The 24,676-nt window shown below is 47.3% G+C and overlaps 1 protein-coding gene across 1 annotated transcript; it reads left to right on the plus strand.

Annotated features, from left to right (window-relative positions):
- Positions 1-7,674: 7,674 nt before the first annotated feature.
- On the plus strand, positions 7,675-19,480 carry SULT1C3 (sulfotransferase family 1C member 3). Its single transcript, XM_065927315.1, has 7 exons — positions 7,675-7,846; positions 10,599-10,727; positions 12,239-12,336; positions 16,052-16,178; positions 17,490-17,584; positions 18,951-19,131; positions 19,368-19,480. The coding sequence occupies exons 1-7, from the start codon at positions 7,675-7,677 to the stop codon at positions 19,478-19,480; spliced, it is 915 nt and encodes a 304-aa protein (XP_065783387.1).
- Positions 19,481-24,676: the final 5,196 nt, after the last annotated feature.

The raw sequence follows: 24,676 nt of genomic DNA on the forward strand, positions 1-24,676 counted from the left end.
AAAAAGCAAGGGAGTTCCAGAAAAACATCTATTACTGTTTTATTGATTATGCCAAAGCCTTTGACTGTGTGGATCACAATAAACTGTGGAAAACTCTGAAAGAAATGGGAGTACCAGACCACCTGACCTGCCTCTTGAGAAACCTGTATGCAGGTCAGGAAACAACAGTTAGAACTGGACATGGAACAACAGACTGGTTCCAAATAGGAAAAGGAGTACGTCAAGACTGCATATTGTCACCCTGCTTATTTAACTTATCTGCAGAGTACATCATGAGAAATGCTGGGCTGGAAGAAGCACAAGCTGGAATCAAGATTGCTGGGAGAAATATCAATAACCTCAGATATGTAGATGACACCACCCTCATGGCAGAAAGTGAAGAACTAAAGAGTCTCTTGATGGAAGTGAAAGAGGAGAGTGAAAAAGTTGGCTTAAAGTTCAACATTCAGAAAACTAAGATCATGGCATCTGGTCCCATCACTTCATGGCAAGTAGATGGGGAAACAGTGGAAGCATTGTCAGATTTTATCCTTTAGGGCTCCAAAATCACTGCAGATGGTGATTGCAGCCATGAAATTAAAAGACGCTTACTCCTTGGAAGGGAATTATGACCAACCTAGATAGCATATTAAAAAGCAGAGACATTATTTGCCAACAAAGGTCCATCTAGTCAAGCCTATGGTTTTTCCAGTGGTCATGTATGGATGTGAGAGTTGGACTGTGAAGAAAGCTGAGTGCCGAAAAACTGATGCTTTTGAAATGTGGTGTTGGAGAAGACTCTTGAGAGTCCCTTGAATTGGAGATCCAACCAGTCCATCCTAAAGGAGATCAGTCCTGGGTGTTCACTGGAAGGACTGATACTGAAACTCCACTACTTTGACCACCTCATGCAAAGAGTTGACTCATTGGAAAAGACCCTGATGCTGGGAGGGATTGGGGGCAGGAGGAGAAGGGGACGACAGAGGATGAGATGGTTGGATGGCATCTCCGACTCAATGGAGATGAGTTTGAGTAAACTCCAGGAGTTGATGATGGACAGGGAGGCCTGGCGTGCTGTGATTCATGGGGTCGTAAAGAGTCAGACACGACTGACTGACTGAACTGAACTGAGCAGATGCAATATAACTACTTAACCTTTTAGCTGTGATTAACAATTTTTTTTCATTTATTTTTATGAGTTGTAGGCTAATTACTTTACAATATGTGATTAACAATTAAACACATATCATTCAGATAATCATGACTTAAGTTCTAGGTGTGCTTCTCCAGAGGTCATGAACATTAAGTGTCACTGAAAGTCCAAATCAAAATTTCAGAAATTATCATTTCTTGTAAAGAGAAATATTCTGTTTCTCACATCTCACTGTTTTCCTCCAGAACAAACAGAAGCAAACAGACATCATAAACTTTAAGTTTAATGTTACAGACTAGAGCAAGCATCTTTGGAAGACACTTGAAAGTGAAAGTGTTGATCGATAAGTGATATTCAACTCTGTGCAACCCCATGGACTGTAGCCAGTCAGGCTCCTCTGCCCATGGAATTCTCCAGGCAAGAATGCTGGAGTGGGTAGCCATTCCCTTCTCCAGGGGATCTTCCTGACACAGGGATAGAACCCAGGTCTCTGCCTTGCAGGCAGATTCTTTACCATCTGTGCCACCAGGGAAGCCCAAGAAGACACTTGGTTTAACATTTTTTTTAATGTAGTAATATACACATATGTAACTTGGTACACTTTGTAGATGACCAGTTTAACATATAATAATGTTATAGCTTATTTGGACAGTTATAAATTTGCTAATCTAATTTCATAATCCAATTCATCAGTCGCTCAGTCGTGTCCGACTCTTTGCGACTCCATGGACTGCAGCACCCCAGGCCTCCCTGTCTATCACCAACTCCCAGAGTTTACCCAAACTCATGTCCATTGAGTCGGTGATGCAATCCAACCATCTCATCCTCTGTCATTCCCTTCTCCTCCTGCCTTCAATCTTTGTCAGCATCATGGTCTTTTCAAATGACTCAGCTCTTCACATCAAGTGGCCAAACTATTGGAATTTCAGTTTCAACATCAGTCCTTCCAATTAACATTCAGGACTGATTTCCTTTAGGATGGACTGGTTGGATCTCCTTGCAGTCCAAGGGACTCTCAAGAGTCTTCTCCAACACCACAGTTCAAAAGCATCAATTCTTCAGTGCTCATCTTTCTTTATAGTCCAACTCTCACATCCATACATGACCACTGGAAAAACCATAGCCTTGACCAGATGGACCTTTGTTGGCAAAGTAATGTTTCTGCTTTTTAATATGCTGTCTAAGTTGGTCATAACTTTCCTTCCAAGGAGTAAGCGTCTTTTAATTTCATGGCTGCAATCACCATCTGCAGTGATTTTGGAGCCCAAAAAAATAAAGTTAGCCACTGTTTCCACTGTTTCTCCATCTACTTGCCATGAAGTGATGGGACCAGATGCCATGATCTTAGTTTTCTGAATGTTGAACTTTAAGCCAACTTTTTCACTCTCCTCTTTCACTTCCATCAAGAGACTCTTTAGTTCTTCACTTTCTGCCATAAGGGTGGTGTCATCTACATATCTGAGGTTATTGATATTTCTCCCAGCAATCTTGATTCCAGCTTGTGCTTCTTCCAGCCCAGCATTTCTCATGATGTACTCTGCAGATAAGTTAAATAAGCAGGGTGACAATATGCAGTCTTGACGTACTCCTTTTCCTATTTGGAACCAGTCTGTTGTTCCATGTCCAGTTCTAACTGTTGTTTCCTGACCTGCATACAGGTTTCTCAAGAGGCAGGTCAGGTGGTCTGGTATACCCATCTGTTTCAGAATTTTCCACAGTTTATTGTGATCCACACAGTCAAAGGCTTTGGCATAGTCAATAAAGCAGAAATACATGTTTTTCTGGAACTCTCTTGCTTTTTCAATGATCCAATGGCAATTTGATCTCTGGTTCCTCCAGTTCATAATCTAATCTAATTTTGTAATCTAAAATCATTGCTATGAAATATGGAGGATCCAGTAAATCTAACAGATCTGATTCTGTATATTCAAAGCGAGCATCTTGGGATTTACCTGCCTTCACCTCATTGTGGGAAGAACAGAGTAGTGGCTATGAGGTTTTGAACCTTGACCAGCTGGATTCAAACCCTTGAGTTATTCTGGGCTCTTGTAGGTTACTCTCCAGGATTCTTATTTCTTCCCTGTAAAACAGGTAATGATGGCAGCTATCTGGCAGGACTGAGAGGAGGATTTTTAAATCACAGTGATACAAGTAAAGCACTTAAAAATAAATAAAACAAGCAGATTTTAGCAAATGTGCAAAGGCACAGGCAGTCTGACTACAAGGACACTTCTTAGATATTTATTTATTTATTTGGCTGTGCCAGGTCTTAACTGTGGAATGTAGGATCTCGTCCCCTGACCAGGGATTGAACCAGGGACCCCCTGCATTGGGTGTGCAGTCTTAGACACTGGACCACCAGGGAAGTTCCTGCAAGAGCATTTTATACAGCAGTTTTGTGTAAGCACCCAGGTAGTTCAATTAAACTAGCAAAAGGAAACAAAAAGGCTTGGTTAACAATAGTAAGTAGATGGAATCCTAAGCAAACAAAATAAATCCCATTGTTTTCTTTACCTTTTCACTTTTATCCCATTGGAATTCTATGTACACTCTAGACCAGGAATAGCCACCAGGCTCTATCTTTTCGCAAACGCTTTTCAGTGGGGGGTGATGCTCTGGAAAATGGTTGAAAGAATTCCTGGGGCTCATCTGGGGGCATTGGGAAGGTGTCCGGTCAGTTACTGAGGTCGCTCCAGGAACAGGAGAAGCCACTGCAGCTGCCACAGAGCCACTGCTCCTCGTCCTTATAATTCCAAAATGGCTTTCCGGGACCAGCAAATAGGCAGCCATGGGCTGGAACAGTGGAACCGAGGGCCAGGGTGCCCATTGGCCACTTCCCTCACCTCCCTCCCCTCTGCCTGAACACAGCCCAATCCCCACCCAACTTAAGCAGGTCCTATTTCAAGGGAACCAAGGGGCAGGACCGGAGAGGAGCTGCTCCCCAGCCTCCTCCACAGGCATAGGTCCGGGCTTCAGGACGCTGGTGGAAGAAGAGCCTGTAGTGAGTCCCCAGGGCCAGCGCACAGGAGTAGAGATCAAGGTTGGTGAGCCACCTGCCTGGGGTCCTTCCCGTCAGCTCAGCCCCCGTGGAGGAGGACAGAGCAAGCGGCCAGGAGGGGGATGCACTGGCCGCTTGCTCCTGCTCATGCAGAAATAACATTTTTCTCAAAGATAGGAGGGAGAAAATTACTTTCCACCCCTCATCCCAGACTTTCCCAAAGCCTCTGTCCCTGGATCCCAGGCGGCCTTCCTAGGGGTTCACCTGGGATCCCCTGAATAAACTCCAGGTCTATCCCTCCCTGTAGGGGGCCAGGCCGCCACCTCCACCCATCGAAGCAAGTCCCCAGGGAACACGGAGGTGTTTCCAGTGTGGGCCCAGATCCCTCAGGAAGTTGGGCTGGGCTCTTTGCCCAGGGTCTTACCCAAAACTCAGGTCCCTGCTGTTCGCTGGAAGTGTTTTGAAAAGAACAGACTGACAAATTGACGGCAGATCCAGGGCCCAGGCGGGCAGTCCTCAGAGCCGGGTGACCAGGGGCCTTCCCGGCTTTGCTTGTGGCTGCAGGAAGGGGCCCCGCACCCCAGGCCAAGAAAGGGCTGGTCAGTCGCAGACACAGAAGGTTAGGAGAGCCCTTTGTGGGGGGATGGCGAGGCTGGCCAGCAGGAGGGTGTCCCAGGACCCCCAAGCCTCAGCCCAAGGGGGCGGATTGACCAAGGCCTCAAGAGAGAAGGAGGCTGAGGCAGTGGTTTAACAGCCGTAACCAAGTCAGACTCCCATCACGTGAGTCCTCAGACCAGCACGGGAGGCCGCAGGTGAACGGAACGGGGCTCCTGCCATAGAAGCTCAAACTAGTTCGTTTCTGGATTTCTAGATTTCCAGAGCAAGGCTTGCTCAAGTTCCACTATTTCTGTATGCCACTGCAATTGCTTTTTACTAAACTGAGTATGTTTGATTATCTTTTAATTTAAGAATGTGTTTTTTAGGTTAATGTTTTTCTCTTTTGACTCAGTAGAAGAAGTTTAAAAAGTTTAAAACATATCCAGGGAGGTCCTTTCTGCCAGTTTATAGGATAAAGAAGTTTCACTTTAAGCCAAAAATGATAGCTTAAGGAACTTCCAGTTCTACTGGCAAAACCAGATTACTTGAAAACCCTCCCAATAGAAACAGCAGAAAGTTCTATGCAGACGACAAGCAGCAACCCTTTAAATGTGCGGCCACGTGTGGTATGGGGACAGGATGACCCCCGTGTGCTCGGTGACAGCTCTTGGTCCAGGTGTCACCTGCACATCACTCCATCACGAAGGCACATTGTGTATCTGTAACCTCTGGGCTGAGACTCTGAGTCTGTGAATAGCCTGTTTCTGCCCCTAGTTTATCCAGTGGTGGTCAGCATCCACTGGTGGGTTTTTTTCTATCACTCCTCCCCCATTTGTTAGCAGGCATTCTTCATAGACATCAGCTGAGACTCTTGAAAAGTAGTCACAGAGCCAGGCAGGAGTCCACTATCTGAGTGAGCAAAGAGCTCCCACATGTAAAGGGCTGTTGGTCATGAGTGTAGGACGAGAAACTACAGGGCCCCTGGGAAAAGAGCAAATGGAGCAAAGCTGGCTGAGCCCCACCTGCAAAGTTCTGAAGTCAGAAACACCAGCAACATATAATAGGTCCACTAAGATGTGAAAGGATAAAGTCATAACCCGTGGTAAATAAGAAATAGACAAAATATCATGAGTAAAACATAATGACAATAAGTGAAACTAAGAACGATTCAATACAATTCATAAAATAGAGGCAGGCTGAAAAGAATGACATTGACTGTAGCCAGAGACAGAGCGAGGAAAGGCTAGGAGATTTGAGGACAGAAACTGAAGGTCAGACACAGAGCTGGCTGGAGTTCCAAGGAAAGAACAGAGAGAAAAGGAAGAAGGGATAAGAATGTTCCAAATCCATGACACTTGTGATCCTGAAACCAAAAGTGCACGTTCCAAGAAAGATAAATAAAAACTTACACCAGCCTAGATATCATCCTATAAATCCAGAAACAACAAAGAGAAAATACTGTTTTTAAAACTAGAGAAGAAAGACATTCTTCTTAAAGAACTGAGAGCAAAATTCCCAATAACAGAAAGAGGCCAGAAAACAATGGGATAATTAGGTTGACAATAAAAGGAGAGCAAAATGTATACCTGGCAACACTATCTAAGAGCCATGTGGGTCCATCAATAAGGGGACAGTATACCCATACATACTGGCTCCCCAAGTGGCTCAGTGGTAAAGAACCTGCCTGCCAGTCCAAGAGATGTGGGTTCAATCCCAGGGTCAGGAAGATCCCCTGAAGAAGGGAATGGCAAACTATTCCAGTATTCTTGCCTGGAAAATCCCACAGACACCCACAGACAGAGGAGACTGGCAGGCTACAGACTATGGGGTCACAAAGAGTCAGACACGACTGAGTGACTAACACTTCTCAGACTGGCTTGTTTTGCTCGGCATATTCACTGAAGCTTCCTCCATGTCCTTTAATGGCTTGACAGCTCATTTCTTTTTGGTGCTGAGTAACAGTCCATTGTGTGGATGCTCCATGGCTTATTTATCCATTCCCTATAAGGGCTTGGTTTCCAGGTTTGAGCACTTGTGAAAAAGTGGCATGGATGTCCGTGTTCGGGTTCTGTATCGACACAAGCTTTCAACACATGCTCATGTGTCATCTGTATCTTTGGTGGGGTGTGGTTCAGATCTTTTACCCACTTTTTGATCCTGTCGTTTTTCTTTCTGTTGTGCTTTAGGAGTTCCCTGCATAGTTTGGATAACAGAACTTTATCAGATATGCCTTCTGCAAATATTCTCCCTAAGTCTGTGGCTTGTCTTTTGCTCTCTAACATTGTATTTTAAGACAGAATATTCGATACAGGCTATGCCTTTAGTCCACAAAATCCAGCTGGGTGTAAATGGAAAAAATGAGCAAGATAAAAATATTGGCAGAAACACAAAACAACAAAATATGCTAATGCATGCTCTCATTAAAAAAATAGCTTCTATACGAAAAATTAGGAATCCATTTGAACTCAAAAAATTGACACTGTTCTTTAGCAAGTCAGATTTTTCATGTGTAGACATCCCAAGGTCATGGGGCGCAGAGTAACAGAAAGCAGGTGTGGAAAAAATCACACAATACTGTTTGATAGTCTGTTGCCTGCAACCATCTTTTGAAAATTATTTTTTAAAATTTCCTAATTTCTTCCTAATGAAGAAGATTGTTTGTTTTATATTTGGGGAAAATGTGAAGAACCAGCTTTAAATAAACCATTCTGTTCTTTCCAATTTATACATTTTAAATAATGAAGTTATTTAAAATCTCAAGGTCCCACAGTTTTTACTTCTCTCACTTCTTAGGTTAACATTAAACATAATAATGAATTTCTAACACATCTCTCCTAAGTTTCTCAGAGAATCTTAAATTAAAAAAAGGAATGACTAGTCAAAGCTTTAGAAATAACACAACCAACCCTTTCTTTTATGTACCAGTGAAATAGTTTTACCGACAAAGATGTCTTTGGAGGAGATGAAAGATCTCCACCTAGAGGAGAAATACCTGCAACCGGAAACCAAGGAAGTGAATGGAATCCTCATGACCAAGATGATAAGCGATAACTGGGACAAAATCTGGAATTTTCAAGCCAAGCCTGATGACCTTCTCATTGCAACCTACGCAAAGGCAGGTAGGTTGAAGAAAGTTGAGGTTGGGGGCTTCAGCAGAGCCGGCATGACTGGGGTTCCTCAGATTTTAAAATTGTAGATTTTCACCAGGGCCAGACCCTGGCTTCCCAGGTGGCACTAGTGGTAAAGAACCCGCCTGCCAATGCAGGTGACAAAGGAGATGTGGGTTCAGTCCCTGGGTCAGGAAGATCCCCTGGAGGAGGGCAGGGCAACCCACTCCAGTATTCTTGCCTGGAGAATTCCATGGACAGAAGAGGCTGGGGGGCTACAATCCAAGGGTTGCAGAGTTGGACACAACTAAAGTGACTTAGCACACAGTTCCTGGAAAAATGAAAACCACTCTTACTGATGCCCTCCAAACCCCCAGAGTCCACGAGCCTCCTTTTTATTTCAGTTCCTGATAGAGGAAGAGAAGGCCAGCCTCCCACAGAATCACATGAAAGCTCAGAGTCTGAGGAACAGCAGGAAGCTCCTAGGGGAAACCTGTCCTTCTCCCCAGGCTCTCCTGCACGTGGAGATGGAGCTGGAACTGAGCGTTTTGCCCCACTGGGAAAAGCGCAAGTGGTGTTAGTCCAAACCTGCATGAGTACAGAGGAAAGGAGTTGGGGGTGGGGTGGAGTGACACTTACAGAATTCTACAGAGGGAGAGAAGCTTGTAGGGAGAACCAGAAGGGAAGAAGCAGAGAGGCCAGGCTCTGCAGCTGGAGGAGCAGAGACCTCAGAACCCAGAGGGCTGGATGGAGGGTGAGATGGAAGCCCCTCAGTTATGTATGTATCATTCAAGCGGTAGAGCCAAGGAAGGTAGAGAATTCTTCAGCTGTAACCAGCCTGGGAATGTCTCTCGGTGGCTAGTGGACGCTGCAAGAGGAGTCCGAGATGCTCAGAACCAGGAAGGTCGCAAGGGGTACCCCTGCCCCATGGTTCCTAACTGGCCATGTCACCGTGAGTGTCTCTCCTCCATGGCTCAGGACGCCTTCCCTAGCCTCACACTGCTCCTACCACACATCACTGCCAGCCAGGCCTACTCAGAAAACTAGATGGGGAGGGGGGCTGCTCCTGCTTACTCCTGTTGGAAGCTCTCAGTTTCTCAAAAGTCATCTTTGTCTGGCTTGCATGTCTCTTGCTCAGATCTGAATTCAAATTGGCACTGCATCTCAGAGCAGAAACTTGCTCTCCCTTCATCTTGGAAATTATGCAGTCAACCCCCAGATTCTCCCAGAACTCTCTCTATAGCTATGTTCCCCCACCTCCCCCACGACTTCTCAATTCCCAAGATACCCACACCCCATCCCCCACCCCCGTGAGTCCTGCTTAAGCTTTCTAGCATGAGAACATGCCCACCTTAACCCTAGCTCCAAGGTTCCCTCCCTCCGATGCTCTAGCTTATTAACACAAGTGGACACTCTCCTCCCCCTCTGATTGTTCCTTTCCAAAAGACCAGCTTAGATGAGTCCACCTACCCATTCACAGTGAGCGCCCCTCCTTCTGTGAATTCCCGGGGCCCTTTGTACAGTCTTCATGGCTCTCACTGGAGACCTCTCAGTTATCTATGTATTGTCTTACATATCAATGAGAGCCAGGCTTAGCTAAGAGTCAGGGGCAATAAACGCCTTTGGTATGAAAAGGAAAATGGGCATGTGGTGGGGAGGGCACATGGGCTAGCTCTTTGCCCACCCACACATCTGCATCAGTTAGGATTCAGTGTGGCTATATGTATCAGGAAACTCAAATGTAAAAGCACTCTGGAGATTAAAAGTCCAGGCCTGAAATGGTGGCTGCACTGATCCTCAGAAACCCTAGGTCTTTGAACTTTCTGCTCCACCATCTATAGGCTTAGCTTTTGGTTTCACAATCCAATATGACTTCTAGAGCTCCAGCCATCACATGCATGTTCCAAACAGCAACAAGGAGGCAGGAAGAGGGGAATGAGGTCATAAAGGTTCCTGCCCTTTAAAGACAGCTTCCCAAAATATAATGGCATGGCCACCTTTAGCAGCAAAAAAGATTGAGAAAATAATCTTTTTATACAGCCTTTAGCTATGTGCTTGCATGCACACTAAGTGGTTTCAGTCATGTCCAACTCTTTGTGACCCCATGGATGGTAGCCTGCCGGCTCCTCTGTCCATGGGAGTCTCCAGGCAAGAATACTGGGGTAGGATGCCATGACAACCTCCAGGGGACCTTCCTGACCCAGGGATCAAACCTGTCTCTTGAGTCTCCTGCATTGGAAAGTGGTTTCTTTACCATTAGCACCATCTGGGCAGCCCAACCTTTAGCTATATGCCACGGTAAAAATTGAGGATCTATTAACTTGAGAAAGATGGGGAGAATGGATATTAACTAGGCTAGAAGCAGTCTTCGGCATATTGTATCTCCTCCAACAAGACTGGAAGCTTGTTGGGGCACAGATAGTATTTGTCTCAACTTTGAATCTCCTGACATTCCTTTGAGTCAATATGCTTTCTCTCAAGCTACACGTATTGGGCTCAAAACGCTATGGCAGGTATGAGGTCTGAGGGACAGAGGGTCAAAAGGCCAGCCCCTACTCAGTGGAACTCTCAGTCTCATGAGAAGGCAGGTATGGGGGAGCCCTCAGCTGTGGGGACAGGGGCTCAGAGCAGAGGCCCATCCACCCTGGGAGTCACGCAGGTGCTCAACATAAGCAGAGGTAGGTTTTCCTGAATATGGGAATAACTGATGTGGAATGGAGTTGCCCAGAGAGCAGGCAGAACTGAGGATAAGTAACTCTTTCAGGTACCACCTGGACCCAGGAGATCGTGGACATGATCCAGAATGACGGGGATCTGCAAAAGTGTCAGCGGGCCAACACCTTTGACCGGCACCCTTTCATCGAGTGGGCTCTCCCCCCACCCCTCAGCTCAGGTATGTGCCGCCTGGGCCTGTGGGACTGTGCCCTCTGCTGGGAAGGAGTCTGAGGATGATTCAGGTCAACATACCTCCGTCAGCTGTGAGAAAAGACCCCTCAGTCCCTCTGTTGAAATACGGGACTGGGCAGCTTCAGACAGCACATCTCCTGCGATTTCTCAAGGACTCAAGAGCAGGCAGGACCATTCCACACAGGGGAGGCAGGGTTGAGGACGGCTGGCCTCCAATGACCAGGGACCTCACCCCTGGGTCAGGTCTGCCTGCTCTGGGAGGACTGGCTTCTGCTGTGTTTCATCTCTGACCTGTCTGCCAGGGATCCAAGTTAAATTATACATAGTCCATCTGTTATTAATATCAACAAATGATGCACTTCACACCAAAGATACTAAGAAATGTAGGAGAGAGCAACTTTGAAGAGCTGGCAACCAATTAGGAATGAAGGGTGTATTCTTTTAGATTTGTTTCTAATTGGAGCAAAATTGCTTTACAATATTGTGTTGGTTTCTATCATACATCAGTCTGAATCAGCTGTATGTATATGCATGTCCCCTCCTTCTTGAACCTCCCTCCCAGCCCTGCATCCCACCCCTCTAGGTCATCATGGAGCCTGGAGCTGAGTTCCCTGTGCTCTAAGCAGCTTCCCACTAGCTATCTGTTTCACACACGGTCATGCATACATGTCAATGCTACTCTCTCACTTCATCCCATCCTCTCCTTCCCTCACTGTGTCCATAAGTCTGTAACGGAGTGTTTTTAGAGAGTAAATAGCAGCAAAGAGTAGCTTTGCAGTAGGACCCAACCTGATGGTGAAAAGACAGAGACTTTGGGCTCAAACAGTTCTGGTTTGGATTCTTATCTGGACAACCTTGAGCATGTTATTAAACCTCTCAAACTCTAATCATCCCTAAAAATTTCTAAATATACTGCCTGTTGAAAACCCATGATTGATTGAGCCAGTCATTCCAGCACCATCAGGCAAAAAAATTATCTTTTCTCACATCGAATTGCCATGGCCCCTTCACAAATATTGAATTTTACCTTCTATGTATGGGCTTCCATGGAGGCTCACGTGGTAAGGAATCCACCTGCAATACAGGAGACCCAGTGTCTATCTCTGGGTTGGGAAGATCTGCTGGAGAAGGGAATGACAATCCACTCCAGTATTCTTGCCTGGAGAATTCCATGGACAGAGGAGCCTGGCACGAGTTGCAAAAGAATGAGACAACTGAACAACACACACACACACATATGGGTGCATTCTGGGTTTTCTGTTCTGCTCTGTTCCATTGCATGTCCCTCTTTGTGCCAATACCACACTGTTTGATGACTGTAGCTTTATATGAAGACATATAACTTGGTGACACTGGGCAGGCCACCAGCCTAGGATGTAATTTGCAATGTGGAGTCAGGTGGGGGGTACCGAGCACGTGGTGAGCGTGACTCCAGATGCTGGCAAAACAACAGAGATGTGGATGAGAAGTGTTAGTTGAGCAGCGGCCTTGTTGCAGGTCTGGATCTAGCCAACAAGATGCCTTCTCCGAGGACTCTGAAGACGCACCTGCCTGTTCAGATGCTCCCACCTTCCTTCTGGAAAGAGAACACAAAGGTAAGGACAGCCAGGCTTGATCCGAATACTCACAGACTGTCTCCATGTAAGAGGAAACAGCCATGGACCTCAAAAGATAGGTGCCCAGTGCAGGTTCCAGATGGGCAGTAACCTGAGACCCCTCCCAGTGCCCACCACTCTACCCTGGATCCGTCTTTTTCCCAGAATATTCCTTCTGGATACCAGTAGACTAGACTCCAGGCAGCGCCATCCTCATCAACTGTCAGCTGAGTCACGTTCAGACAGTGAACGATGAGGCAGGGCGCCTGCTTCCTGGGGAGGCAGTCATATCAGTGTGAATCCTCTAGGAGCCAAGCCAGGGCTGAGTAAGGTGTGAAGGGGGTTTATTTAGGGAAAACCCGTGAGGGGGTAGGGAGACCCTGGAGAGTGGGGGGCCTAGGACCACATATGATGTCTGGAAATCATCCCCATTATGGATAAGCTCCCAGCAACAGCCATGACTCTGTCCTCTATTTTTAAATCTTTGTTTTAGCAAATTCAGACCCCATAAATGCAGTGCACACTGAATGTGCTAGTGTTTTGTTTTGTTTTTGATGACAGCTTCATCAGTGAGTCTGGAAGTCAATGAAATACAGAATATACCCCAAATATCAGCTTAGAGATTTGCAAAGAAAAGCGCAACAAACATTTGCAGAGTTAAATGCTTGCCTCGGCTGAACTGTCCATCTTCCTGTGGGCAGGCTACTTTGCAGACCCAACCACAGACCCTTCCATGCTCTGGGCTGAGCCCTTTCCAGGGGAGCTACACGGTCAAGGCTGTTTAGCCAAGACACTCTCTACTGAGTGCAGAGCTCAGAGATGCAGTGAGTGGCTGCTTTTGAGTTTCTCTACTCTGGTTTCCATGGCACTCCATCACCTCATCTCATCCATCTTCCATCAGAGGTGTCATAGGTTTCCATATATCAAATGCCATCACCCTATTTGCTACCCTCACCATCACCCAGGTCACCATGACTTTGAAAATATCTTGATTTATCCCCACAGACACTTAACATAATTTTGCTGCTCTAGAACTAATATTATTTCCAAATGATGTTTTTAGACTCAAAGTCAGAAGACCCGCTAGCATGTGTTTTGTCATCAGATTAACAGTTTCTTTTTGAAACCAGGCCTTCTAAAATGTCAAAATTTCCATGACAGAACATTCTTTTATCTGCTGAGAACTGTGGATTGTTTGAGTAGGAGAAGATGAGGGCAAGCTTAGTTCGAGATTTTCCTGTTAAGAAGGGGCAATGAGCTAAATGGAGTTCCCCAAAGACACCTGCATCCTAGCCCCTCCCAAACCCCACAAATGCATCTCACCTGTAGAGTGCACTTGGCAGGTGTGATTAAGTCGAGCATCTTGAGACAGAAGATTCTCTGGCTACCTGGACAGCCCTGAGCATCGTCACAAGTATCCTTTTGAGAAGGAGGCGAGAAGGTGGAAAGACAACATGAAGGATGTGACACCTGATGCAGAAATGGGGGCGATTTCAGGGCAGAGTTCAGGCCGAGGCACACAGATGGCCTCAGGTTCCAGGAACTGCAGGGAAGTTCGTCCCCTGCCCTGGAACCAGCCCCATGGCCAGCTGGAATCCCTTCCAGTGACCCCGAGCTCCAGACTGTAAGAGAACCAACCTCTTGCTGTTTTAAGGCTCTCCACCTGGGGCAATTTGTCACCATCAACAGCCAGAGACTCACACAGATAGATGGCAGACTCAGAACATGCGAGCATGTGGCCTTCGCTCCCACTTGGACATCTGACTCCAGACCAGAGTCATTTCAGCAGGTCTCCATCCAGCCAGGGCTTCCCCCATTCTGATTACTCAGCTTCAATTCGCCAAAAAAAAAAAAAAGTGATAACCAACATAAGCATTGAGAAATGTGTTTACTTGATCCTAAGACCTTGCTGCCGGGCATCCCTTTGGGTTTTCTGAGAACGTTGGTGGACACTGGAGGGCTGTCCAGTGGGAGGAAAGAGGCAAAGGGCAGGGTTCCTGCAGTGCTGGGCTCACAGGAGGAGCCGAGGCCGCAAGACCTGTGATAATTTGATCAGATGGAAACAGCTCCCCCCACCCCCCACCCAGGGGGCTGCTCTGCTGAGTACGCAAAGCACAGGGAACACGCTTGAGAAACCATCCATGGACTCCTCCCCCAGAGCCCCTGCCTACTTCGTGTCTGTACTTCTGTATCTGACAGTTGACCCCACATGCAAAGGAAGGAAACAGGACCACTCTCTCACACCAGACAAAAATTAACTCAAGATGGATCAAAGATCTGAATGGAAGACCTGGAACCACAAGACCCCTAGAAAAGAATACAGGTAGTACACTCTTTGATATCAGTCTCAACAATGATTTTCTTGGATTGGACATCAAAAGCAAAAATAAACAAGTGAGACTACATCAAACTAAAAAGCTTCTGCACAGCGAAGGAAACTACCAACATAAGAAAAAGCTAACCTAATGGGAGGAAATACTTGCAAATCCTATATCTGACAAGGGGTTAATATACAAAGTATATGGAGAACTCACTCAACTTAGAAGGAAAAAAGAAAAACCAAGCAATTTGTCGCTCTATCAAAATTGTAAACATATCTTCCTGTGTCCTGCGATTCACAGTGCAGACTTGGTCACAAAATTTTCCGAAACACCTTTCCCAAGAAAAAGGCCTTTACAGCCCAGGGTGGCCTGGGTGGCGGGTAGGAGGAAGAGTGGTGGGACAAGCTCAGAAGCATCTCTGCCTCTCCCAGGAGGGGACAGGTCACCAGCAGCTCCAGTGGTACTGGGGTCCCGCGATCTTATCAGGGATGATGGTCACTGTGAGGAGGCAATTCCTTGGGTGCTCAGAAGGCAGAGGCAGCCCCGCCCTACAACTAGAGTAGACACCCTGCTCAGTGACAGCCAACGGGACCTTCCTGTCCCCACCTGAGTAACACCTCGTGGCCTCCCCCGTCCTGGAAATAGCAGAGGGAGGGTGACTGCAGCACCTGTCATGCTGAGCAGGACATCTGAGAGAGAGGGCGTGTTGTCACCGACTCTGCTTAGACCACGGCCGTAATCAGAACTGTGCCGGGCAAACTGGAGAGGGTCACAGAAAACATAAGTCTAGTCACTCAGACAGGGTGGTCCAAGACAGCAGTCCCCAGCCTTTCTGGAACCAGGGACCGATTTCATGGAAGACAATTTTTCCACGGACCAGGGTGGGGAGCGGGGACGATGGTTTGGGGATGATTCAAGCGCATTACATTTTTGTGCACCTTATTTCTAATCTAATGCTACTGATCTGACAGGAGATACGAGTCTAAGGACCTGAGGTTGGGGAAAGTGAAAGTGTTAGTCGCTCAGTTGTGTCCAGCTCTTTGCAACTCTATGGGCTGTAGCCCCCAGGCTCCTCCGTCCATGGGAGTTTCCAGGCAAGAATACTGGAGTGGGTATTCATTCCCTTCTCCAGAGGCTGTTTCTGACCCAGGGACTGAACCTGAGTCTCCCACATTTCAGGCAGATTCTTTACCATCTGAGCCACCAGGGAAGCCCCAAGAATACTGGAATGGGTAGCCATTCCCTTTTCCAAGGAATCTTCCCAACCCAGGGTCCATCTAACAGCACGGGCTAAGGTCTAAGGTATAAGGTCCTTCAAACAACATGGGCTCTTCCTGAACAGTAACCTTTCTTGTCTTGTTCTCTTTGTCCATCCCTTTCCTGGCTGATTTCAGATCATCTATGTGGCCAGGAATGCCAAGGACTGCCTGGTATCCTACTACCATTTCTCAAGAATGAATAAGATGGTGCCAGACCCTGGCTCCTGGGAGGAATATATTGAGACCTTCAAAGCTGGGAAAGGTGAGCGAAAGGAAATTGAGGTCCATGCCTCCGTTTTCAATCACCCACATATCAGAGAGGCACGGCTTCTGCTGAGCGACAGGGCTGCTCAAGGTTCTGGGAGGACACAGGTGTTGCCCAGACAGGGTTACTGTTCAGGGGTCACTGTCCAGAGGTCACAATAAGATGCTACTTAGAACACTGTGGGTAGAGGGTAACAAACTCACAGATGATGGTGCAGGATCCAGGGGCATGGCCGGGTGCTGAGGCCGTTCCTAGGGAGACAGTCAGCCACAGGGAGTTGCAGGGAAAGAGTCACCCTGCACACACCCCTGGCCCCGGGTGGGGCCCAGAAGACAGATGATCCAGTGACACTGACCACAGGGTCAACCTCGCAGTGGGAGGAGGGTGGGGGTGGCTTGGGGGCCAGGGGAGGACACTGTGCACCCCCTTCCCCCCATTCTCCATCACAGACAGTAAAGGGGCCCAAACATCTGGTCACTGGGATTCTTCAGAATGAATTCACAGCTTCTCTTCACAGTCAGCCTATGGTGGTGTTCAGTTGTTCAGTCGTGTCTGACTCTGCAATCCCATGAACTGCAGCACACCAGGCTTCCCTGTCCTTCACCATCCCGCAGAGTTTGTTCAAATTCACGTCCATTCAGTTGGTGATGCCATCCAACCGTCTTATCCTCTGTCACCGTCTTCTCCTCCTGACCTAAATCTATCCCAGAGTCAGGGTCTTTTCCAGTGAGTCAGCTCTTTGCATCGTGTGGCCAAAGTATTGGAGCTTCAGGTTCAGCATCAGTCCTTCCAATAAATATTCAGGATTGATTTCCTTTAGAATTGATATGTTTGATCCCTTTGCAGTCCAAGGGACTCTCAAGAGTCTTCTCCAACACCACAGTTGGAAAGCATCAAATCTTCGGCCCTCAGTCTTCTTTATGGTCCAACCCTCACACCTCTACATGACCACTGGAAAAACCATAACTTGGACCATATGGGCCTTTGTTCCCTTAATCAGCATGTTGGGGAACAGTATTTATCTCAAAACGCTGATCTGGTCCCATGCGACAATGTAAGGGGAACACAGACCTGCCCCCTGCCCTTGGGACAGTTTCTCATAGGGGAATAAATTCAGGGTGGGAACAGAAGCCATGGAATCCAGGGTACTTTTAATCAACTCCCTAAATATAAAAAAAAAAATCCCTGTCTCTGCAAATAAGTATTCTAGTTGTGTTTTTCAAATGTCCTCTTTCATTAGAGACGCCAGTGCTCATTTCAGAAGCTTCAGGTTAATACTGACACCCCCTCCTTTCTCCCTCCCATCAGTGCTGTGGGGCTCCTGGTACGACCATGTGAAGGGCTGGTGGCACGCCAAGGACCAGCATCGCATCCTCTACCTCTTCTACGAGGACATGAAGGAGGTGAGGACCATGCAACCACCGCTGCTTCCCGCCGTGTCCTTGAGGGATCAAACTATAGTCACACCTGCACGCAGACTGCCCACAACAGGCCTCTCTTCCTGATGCCCTGTCCAACTCAGCTTTATCCTCAAACAATGCAACTACGTTTGTTTTTCTTTTTTTCTCTCTCGTTTTCTTTTTTCTTTCTCTAATCTTTATTTTGTCCTTAATATATTTATTTTATTGAAGTATAGTTGACTGACAATGTTTCAAGTGCACAGCAAAGTGATTCAGTTATACATATACACATATATTATTTTCGGATTATTTTTCATTATAGGTTATGACAAGATATTGACTATAGTTCCCTGTGCTATATAGTAAATCTTTGTTGCTAATTGCATCTGTATTTTTTAATTAGAAATCTAGCATTCTATTCATATTAAGTCAAACAAGTGGAATCAAAATGTCATATATTTTTTCTTAAAAAATCTTCCAACTTTGCTTCTGTTCACAACTTTCAGATGATCCTCCACTCAGGAAATCTCACACACTTTTACAATCTGATTAATCCTGCCACTTACAAACCATGTTTCTTTGCCTACAAAATGCAAATCAGCTCTTTTTGTGTCTCAGGATATTCCCGGAAAGATTTAGAAGCTGACTTGTAAAGCTCCTGGCATCCACACCCCAAACCCACTCCACACACTGAAGTTTAGTCCACACAGACGCTGGCAGGACTGGTCCCACGTGATCGCACTCAATGAGTGTCCAGGGCATCATACGGTCACTCTTGAACCCAGGGATCAGTGCCCTAGAATTACAAAACCACCCCTGGACCTGTGCTGAAAGGTTCTCTGGAATCTGGTCAGATGCCAAAGGTCCTTCTCTGCATGTCTGTGGTCAGAAAGAACAGGCCACAAGGGCTTTTGTTTCTGGGTCAGTGTGAGGTCCCCTGATTCTGCCTCTGACAGACCTTGTGTTTAACTTGCTGAGCCATCTCTGGTCCTAGAGTCACTCCCCTCTTTCTGTGCCTCTGCATCTCCTCCTCCAGGGCACACGCTCCCCGCCCTGAAGCCCGTGCTCACCCTGCATGCGTGCATGCAGGCAGCATGCTTCCAGACAGGCTTTGCAGGGCTGTGCTCATGTTTCTCCCCCCTCCTTCTCGGTCAGCCTCCCTGGGGCTAGGAGAGCCCTCATGTCTAAGTCCTTCCTCCCCAGGACCATCCAGCGGCATCCACAGTCATTCCCCCAAGGAAGACACATTGTCTGTAATTGAGCTGCTCCCTTAAGCCGTCCCTCCCCAAACACAGTTCATCTAACAGAACATCACCCCTTCATGGAAAACCCCTAACTACTTGGCTTTTTGTGACTGTTCCACATACAGGATCCAAAGCGGGAAATTCAGAAGATCCTGAAGTTCCTGGAGAAAGAGGTGTCGGAGGAAGTTCTGGACAAAACCATCCATCACACATCCTTTGAGGTCATGAAGGAGAACCCGATGGCCAATTACACCACCCTGCCCACCAGCATCATGGACCACTCCATCTCCCCATTCATGAGGCGAGGTACACAAGGAAGGGATGGAGAGAGGGAGTGAGGGAGGCCCACGCGCTCAGAGGTTGGACAGGACTCCAGCCCCTTCCTGTTTCCTGGTCATGCTTCTGGCTCCCGCACCTGTGCTGTTGGCAACACTCCCAACAGTGTCCAAGGAGCAGACCCCATAATCCGCCCTGTGCCAGCCCCTGGGTGCATCCTTACCCACCCCTCTCCCCACAATCACTGAGGTTTCGCCTCCTTGCAGGAATGCCTGGGGACTGGAAGAACTACTTCACCGTGGCTCAGAATGAGGACTTCGACAAGGACTACGAGAGGAAGATGGCTGGGAGCACCTTGACCTTCCGCACGGCCCTCTGAGTCTCCGGGCCCAGCGAGGCCTCCTCACTGACTTTAGACATGTGAGCCTCACCATCAGGATGCCGAAAACAATGACTCCCTCCCTTTCATCCTGAGCTTTGCACACTGTCTGTAGAACCCATGTCCTAAGATACTCAAAATACAATCAAACCCTGAGTTGAAAGAAGTTTAAAGTTAAATCGCTCGGTAGTTCACAGAGGCCCAGCCATGTGAGGAGCTGGAGCAAAGTGAACGCATGACTTAATCTCAACATTAGAGCACACCACCTGGTGAGTTTCCCGGGGTCAAGGCTGGAGGAAAGAGAGAAAAGGGTCAGCCCAGACCTTCAACACAAGAGAGATGCAAAGAGATGAGAAGAGGGCCCTGGAGAATGCAAGAGGGACCAGGTCTTATCCCCTGAGGTCCAGAGCAAGAGACAGAGAGGGCCTCACTCACAGAGACCCCAGGCCTCGAGGCTCAGGGCCTAGAGGGGTGGGGGGAGCGGGGTCTGAGGCTCAGACTGAGACACAGATGGTCTCAAGTCCAGAAACCAAACCATAGGATCTCGGGGCAAATATAGGCCAGAAAGCCAAGGAGGTTTTATTAATATATTCCAGGTAGACTTTTTGGAGAGAGAGGAAAGAAGCCCCAAATTAGCCCAAGAGAAATGAAATAGAAGAGAACAGCCAGCACCATGGACACCTACATCCAGGACAAGGTAACCGTCCTGTCTCTGGAGGAATCAGCACCATGTTATTCTTTGTAGACAGATGCTCTTAGAATTCAGAGAGGGCAATGGCAACCCACTCCAGTACTCTTGCCTGGAAAATCGCATGGACGGAAGAGCCTGGTAGACTGCAGTCCATGGGGTCTCTAGGAGTCAGACACGACTGAGCGACTTCACTTTCACTTTTCATTTTCATGAATTGAGGAAGGAAATGGCAACCCACTCCAGTATTCTTGCCTGGAGAATCGGAGGGATGGGGTTGCCTGGTGGGCTGCCGTTCATGGGGTCGCCCAGAGTCAGACACGACTGAAGCGATTTAGCAGCAGCAGCAGCCCCTCTTAGAACTGTCGGCTGAGTCGTTTAGTTTCACGTGTCCTGATTCTCCTTGTTAAAGCCTGCTCAAGGAAGCATCCGCCCTCATTCACACAAGTTGTACTAAGGTCAGTGCTTTGTTTTAAAAGAGTCAGGAAATAGATGACTAATGAGAACCTACTCTACAGCTCAGGGAGCTCTACTTGATACTCTGTAATGGCCTATATGGGAATAGAATCTAAAAAGAGTGGATATGTTCACTTTGCTTTGCACCTGAAACTAACCCAACATTGCAAATCAACTAGACCTCAATAAATTTTTTTTAAAAAAGAGATGGGTCAAAAAACAAGTAAAGAAAAGGAAGAAAGTTGGGAAGTTTCCCTCTGTAGGCATGCCGCTTTCCTGTCAGGTACAGAGAGCCACCTCCTCCTCCAAGGACCTGAGTCAACCCTGTCTGCAGCCTGTGTTCTTTCACCTTCTAAGCAAGCATGCAAATCATTAACCACAGGACGGATAATCCTGTGTGTGTGTGTGTGTGCCTGCTCCCCGACACGTGGCCTCTCAGGTGAAACCACAGGGAACCCACTCCCCGTGGGGCAGAGGGAGGGGACCCAGCTGGTGGGGGTCCCAGGATATCAAGTTCCCTACTCAGGGCACAAGTCCTGCTGTGATGGGGGGGAGGGGCACAGACTCGGGTTAGGTCTGAGCCGAGGGACTGAGATACAGCACCTAGAGAAGATGGAGGTGAATGCCCCATGCCATAAGAATTCACACTGAGATTTGCCGAGCCCCTCAACCCCCAGAAGCATGTTTAGTTTTCTGAAGATGTTCCTTTATAAACAGCCTTGGGACATTCAGGTTGGTATGCAGTTATGTCTATGAAAGTGTTAGCTTCTCAGTCATGTCCGGCTCTTTACAACCCCATGGACTACACCCCACCAGACTCCTCTGTCCTTGGGATCCTCCAGGTAAGAATATTGGACTGGGTTGCCACGCCCTCCTCCAGGGGCTCTTCCCAATGCAGGGTTTGAACCCACTTGTTCTGTGTCTCCTGTATTGGAGGGCAGGTTCTTTACCAATGAGTCACCTGGGAAAACAGTTTTCTCTACATGGATATAAAATTGAAAAAAACCCTTTGAAATCGTGAAGCAATCTGAACAATCTTCACACAGGAAGGCTGTCCACTTCCAGTGAGAGGCCTTGGATGTCAGCATTGTTTCTGGAAATCGTGACCAGTGTGTCAGCCGTCAGCGGGGCTGAGTCCCTCCATATCTCGAATGCTCAGGCAGGGCTTGACTCTGCTTCTCCTGCAAGCTTACAAGAGCAGGTACTGCTGTCAACTAGTCCCCAGGCACTTGCTTTTCTGTTCTCCACAGGTGAATTCCACCAAACATTTATTTTGCTTACCTTTTTATTTTATATTGGAGTTGATTAATGGGGCTTCTCAAGTGGTTCTAGTGGTAAAGAACCCACCTGCCAATGCAGGAGACATAATGCCAGGAGCGGTTATGGCGGGTCCCGCCCGTGACGAGGTCATGAAGAAAATACCGGGCAGGCAAGGCCGTCCGGGACCCCATCCATGACGAGGTCATGAGGAAAAAACCTGACAGGCAAGGCCGTCTAGGATAAGGGACCCTCCAGGTTGGCCTCGGCCTCTACCCCACCCTGTATCCTCCCCACATTTTCTGCTGTTGTTCTTGTTTGCCCTGTTGCAGATTCTTGTGTTGCCTGCCTCCTGCTCCTCTTTCACTGAATGAGGACCAACTTAAAACCCTAATTAATAAATCTCCTGGACGCTGGTACCCTATGAAGGGGCCAGGGATGAAGGAAATGCTTCAATTCAAACCCTTTTGCTGGCATTCTGGCTTTTGATAAATATGTGCTCTCATTGCACAAAATGCTCTTGATTGTTCTAAACATCCTAAGCACAGTACGCTAACAAAAGAAACTATTAAGCATAGGCCCCTTCCCGGGGTGAGAAAAGCTCCACAAATATTATAGCCACAAATGTGCCTAATAGAAAATAGTTTAGATAGGGATTAGCTGGCGACTTCTTGCAGGTGGTTAACTTTTAGACTAAGAGCCTGTTTTGTGCCATATCTGCTGTTTTTGCAGTCCTTCGCATTTCTGTTCTGTAAAAAATGTAATCCTATCTAGTTCCCATAGAGATGACGCTTATTAGAAAGAAAATAGATTAATTATAAGAAAAACAGGGTCGGCTACTGAAGTTGCTTAAGTCACACCAGATGCAAGCCATAAAATGTTAGCAGGCCTGAAGGCCAAATGATAAGAAAGACTCTTGTGAACAAAAAAGTATGTGGGTGACATCCAGTTTCTGTTGAAGGTCAAGTTGTTGTAATGTTTTGAGACGACCTGTGTGTAAGCAATATGCACTTCCCCCAAAGATATTGTTAAGGGTATAAAGGAGCCGTGCAAAAATAAACTTCAGACTTAGCCCCGAGCTTTGTCTCCCTCTCTCTCTCATTCGACGATGCCGTTCATCCTGAGGGTTCCCATGGATCCTGCTGGGGCTGGACCCCAGCAACATAACAGACACAGGTTCGATCCCTGGGTCAGGAAGATCCCCTGGAGGCAGGCACAGCAACCCACTCCAGTATTCTTGCCTGGAGAATTCCCTGGATGGAGGCGCTACAGTCCATAGCAAAGAGTCAGACACGACTGAGCAAGTGACCATGCACGCACATGTGATTAATACACTATGTTGATTAATACATTTCCTTTTGAGACACTGGGCTCCTTTGTAAGGAGGAGACTAAAGACTACAGGCAGCCAACCTGTTTAAGCTTCCTGCACCTGGAGCCTATAGATTTGGAATTCAACGTGAATACACACTCCACTTGCTTCCAAAACTCTAAATGCCACCTCTGTGGATCACTCCTGTACCCCCAACCTTCTCCGGGGCTGTTGTGTTTCCAGCTTCTAGGGAGACAGTCCCACTGTCCGACTTCTGGCCTAAGTCCCTCTCGCCTCGTCGCCACCCCATCCGTCTACTGCCCCTCAGGTCCACCTCTGTTCACAGAAGCATGGCTTTCCTGGGCATTTTTCTCCTTGATCTCCCATAGCTTAGATACTCTGATGTTCAGTTCAGTTCAGTCTCTCAGTCATGTCCGACTCTTCACGACCCCATGGACTGATGCACACCAGGCTTTCCTGTCCATCACCAACTCCGGAGCTTGCTCAAACTGATGTTATGATATAAAATTAATACTTAAATAATATGATGAAAAGTCAATGAATCGTATGTTACATGATAAAGGACACAAGAGGGGAGGAAATAAAGATATTTGTTTGTAAACACACACATAACACAATAAGGAGGAACTCATCTGCTGACCACAGCCCTTGTCTCTGTAACTGCCTCTCCCACCATCTGCTCCGATGCCCCTTTGCCCCCAGCAAGCAGCTCAATGCTATGATTCTGACCTGGGACCTCAGGGTTCCTTGCTGAAGGGTCTGGACCATGAGCTGTCCTCCTGGGAGGGGTTGCTGTTGTTTTCCATTGACCTTGAGCATGGGGCATGGTGACACAGAGACACCCCACAGGGCCTCCTGGATTCAGACTCCCTCTTCCTCACCTTCCATGGATGGATGGATGGACAGATGACTGACAGATGGGTACATGAATGGATGGATGGATGGACAGATGGATGGTTGGATGATAGATGGGTGCAAGAATGAATGGATGGATGACGAATGGATGGATGGGAAGATGATGGACAGATGGGTGGGTGGATGAATGATAGATGGACGGATGATGGATGGATGGATGGACAGATGAATGATAGGTGCATGAATGGATGGATGGGTGAGTGGATGAATGATAGATGAACAGATGATTGATGGATGGATGGGTGGATGGATAGATGATGGATGGGTGGATGGATGGGTGGGTGGATGGATGGTAGATGAACAGATGATTGATGGAAGGATGGAAGGATGGATGGGTGGATGGATGATAGATGGGCACATGAATGGCTGAAGGATGGATGGATGATAGACTGATGGCTACTACAGAATCTACTACAAAATCTCAGTACCTCTTTTTGTTCTCTCTCCTTTGTTTCTGAGGGCCTCACATCTTTGTACAGAATCTCCAGCTTTCTCTGCCACCCCCCGAGCACTTGGCATCTTTCTAAAACCTTATAGAGATTCCAGGA

The sequence above is a fragment of the Muntiacus reevesi genome, chromosome 3 (assembly GCF_963930625.1).
Source record: "Muntiacus reevesi chromosome 3, mMunRee1.1, whole genome shotgun sequence".
Taxonomy (NCBI): domain Eukaryota; kingdom Metazoa; phylum Chordata; class Mammalia; order Artiodactyla; family Cervidae; genus Muntiacus; species Muntiacus reevesi.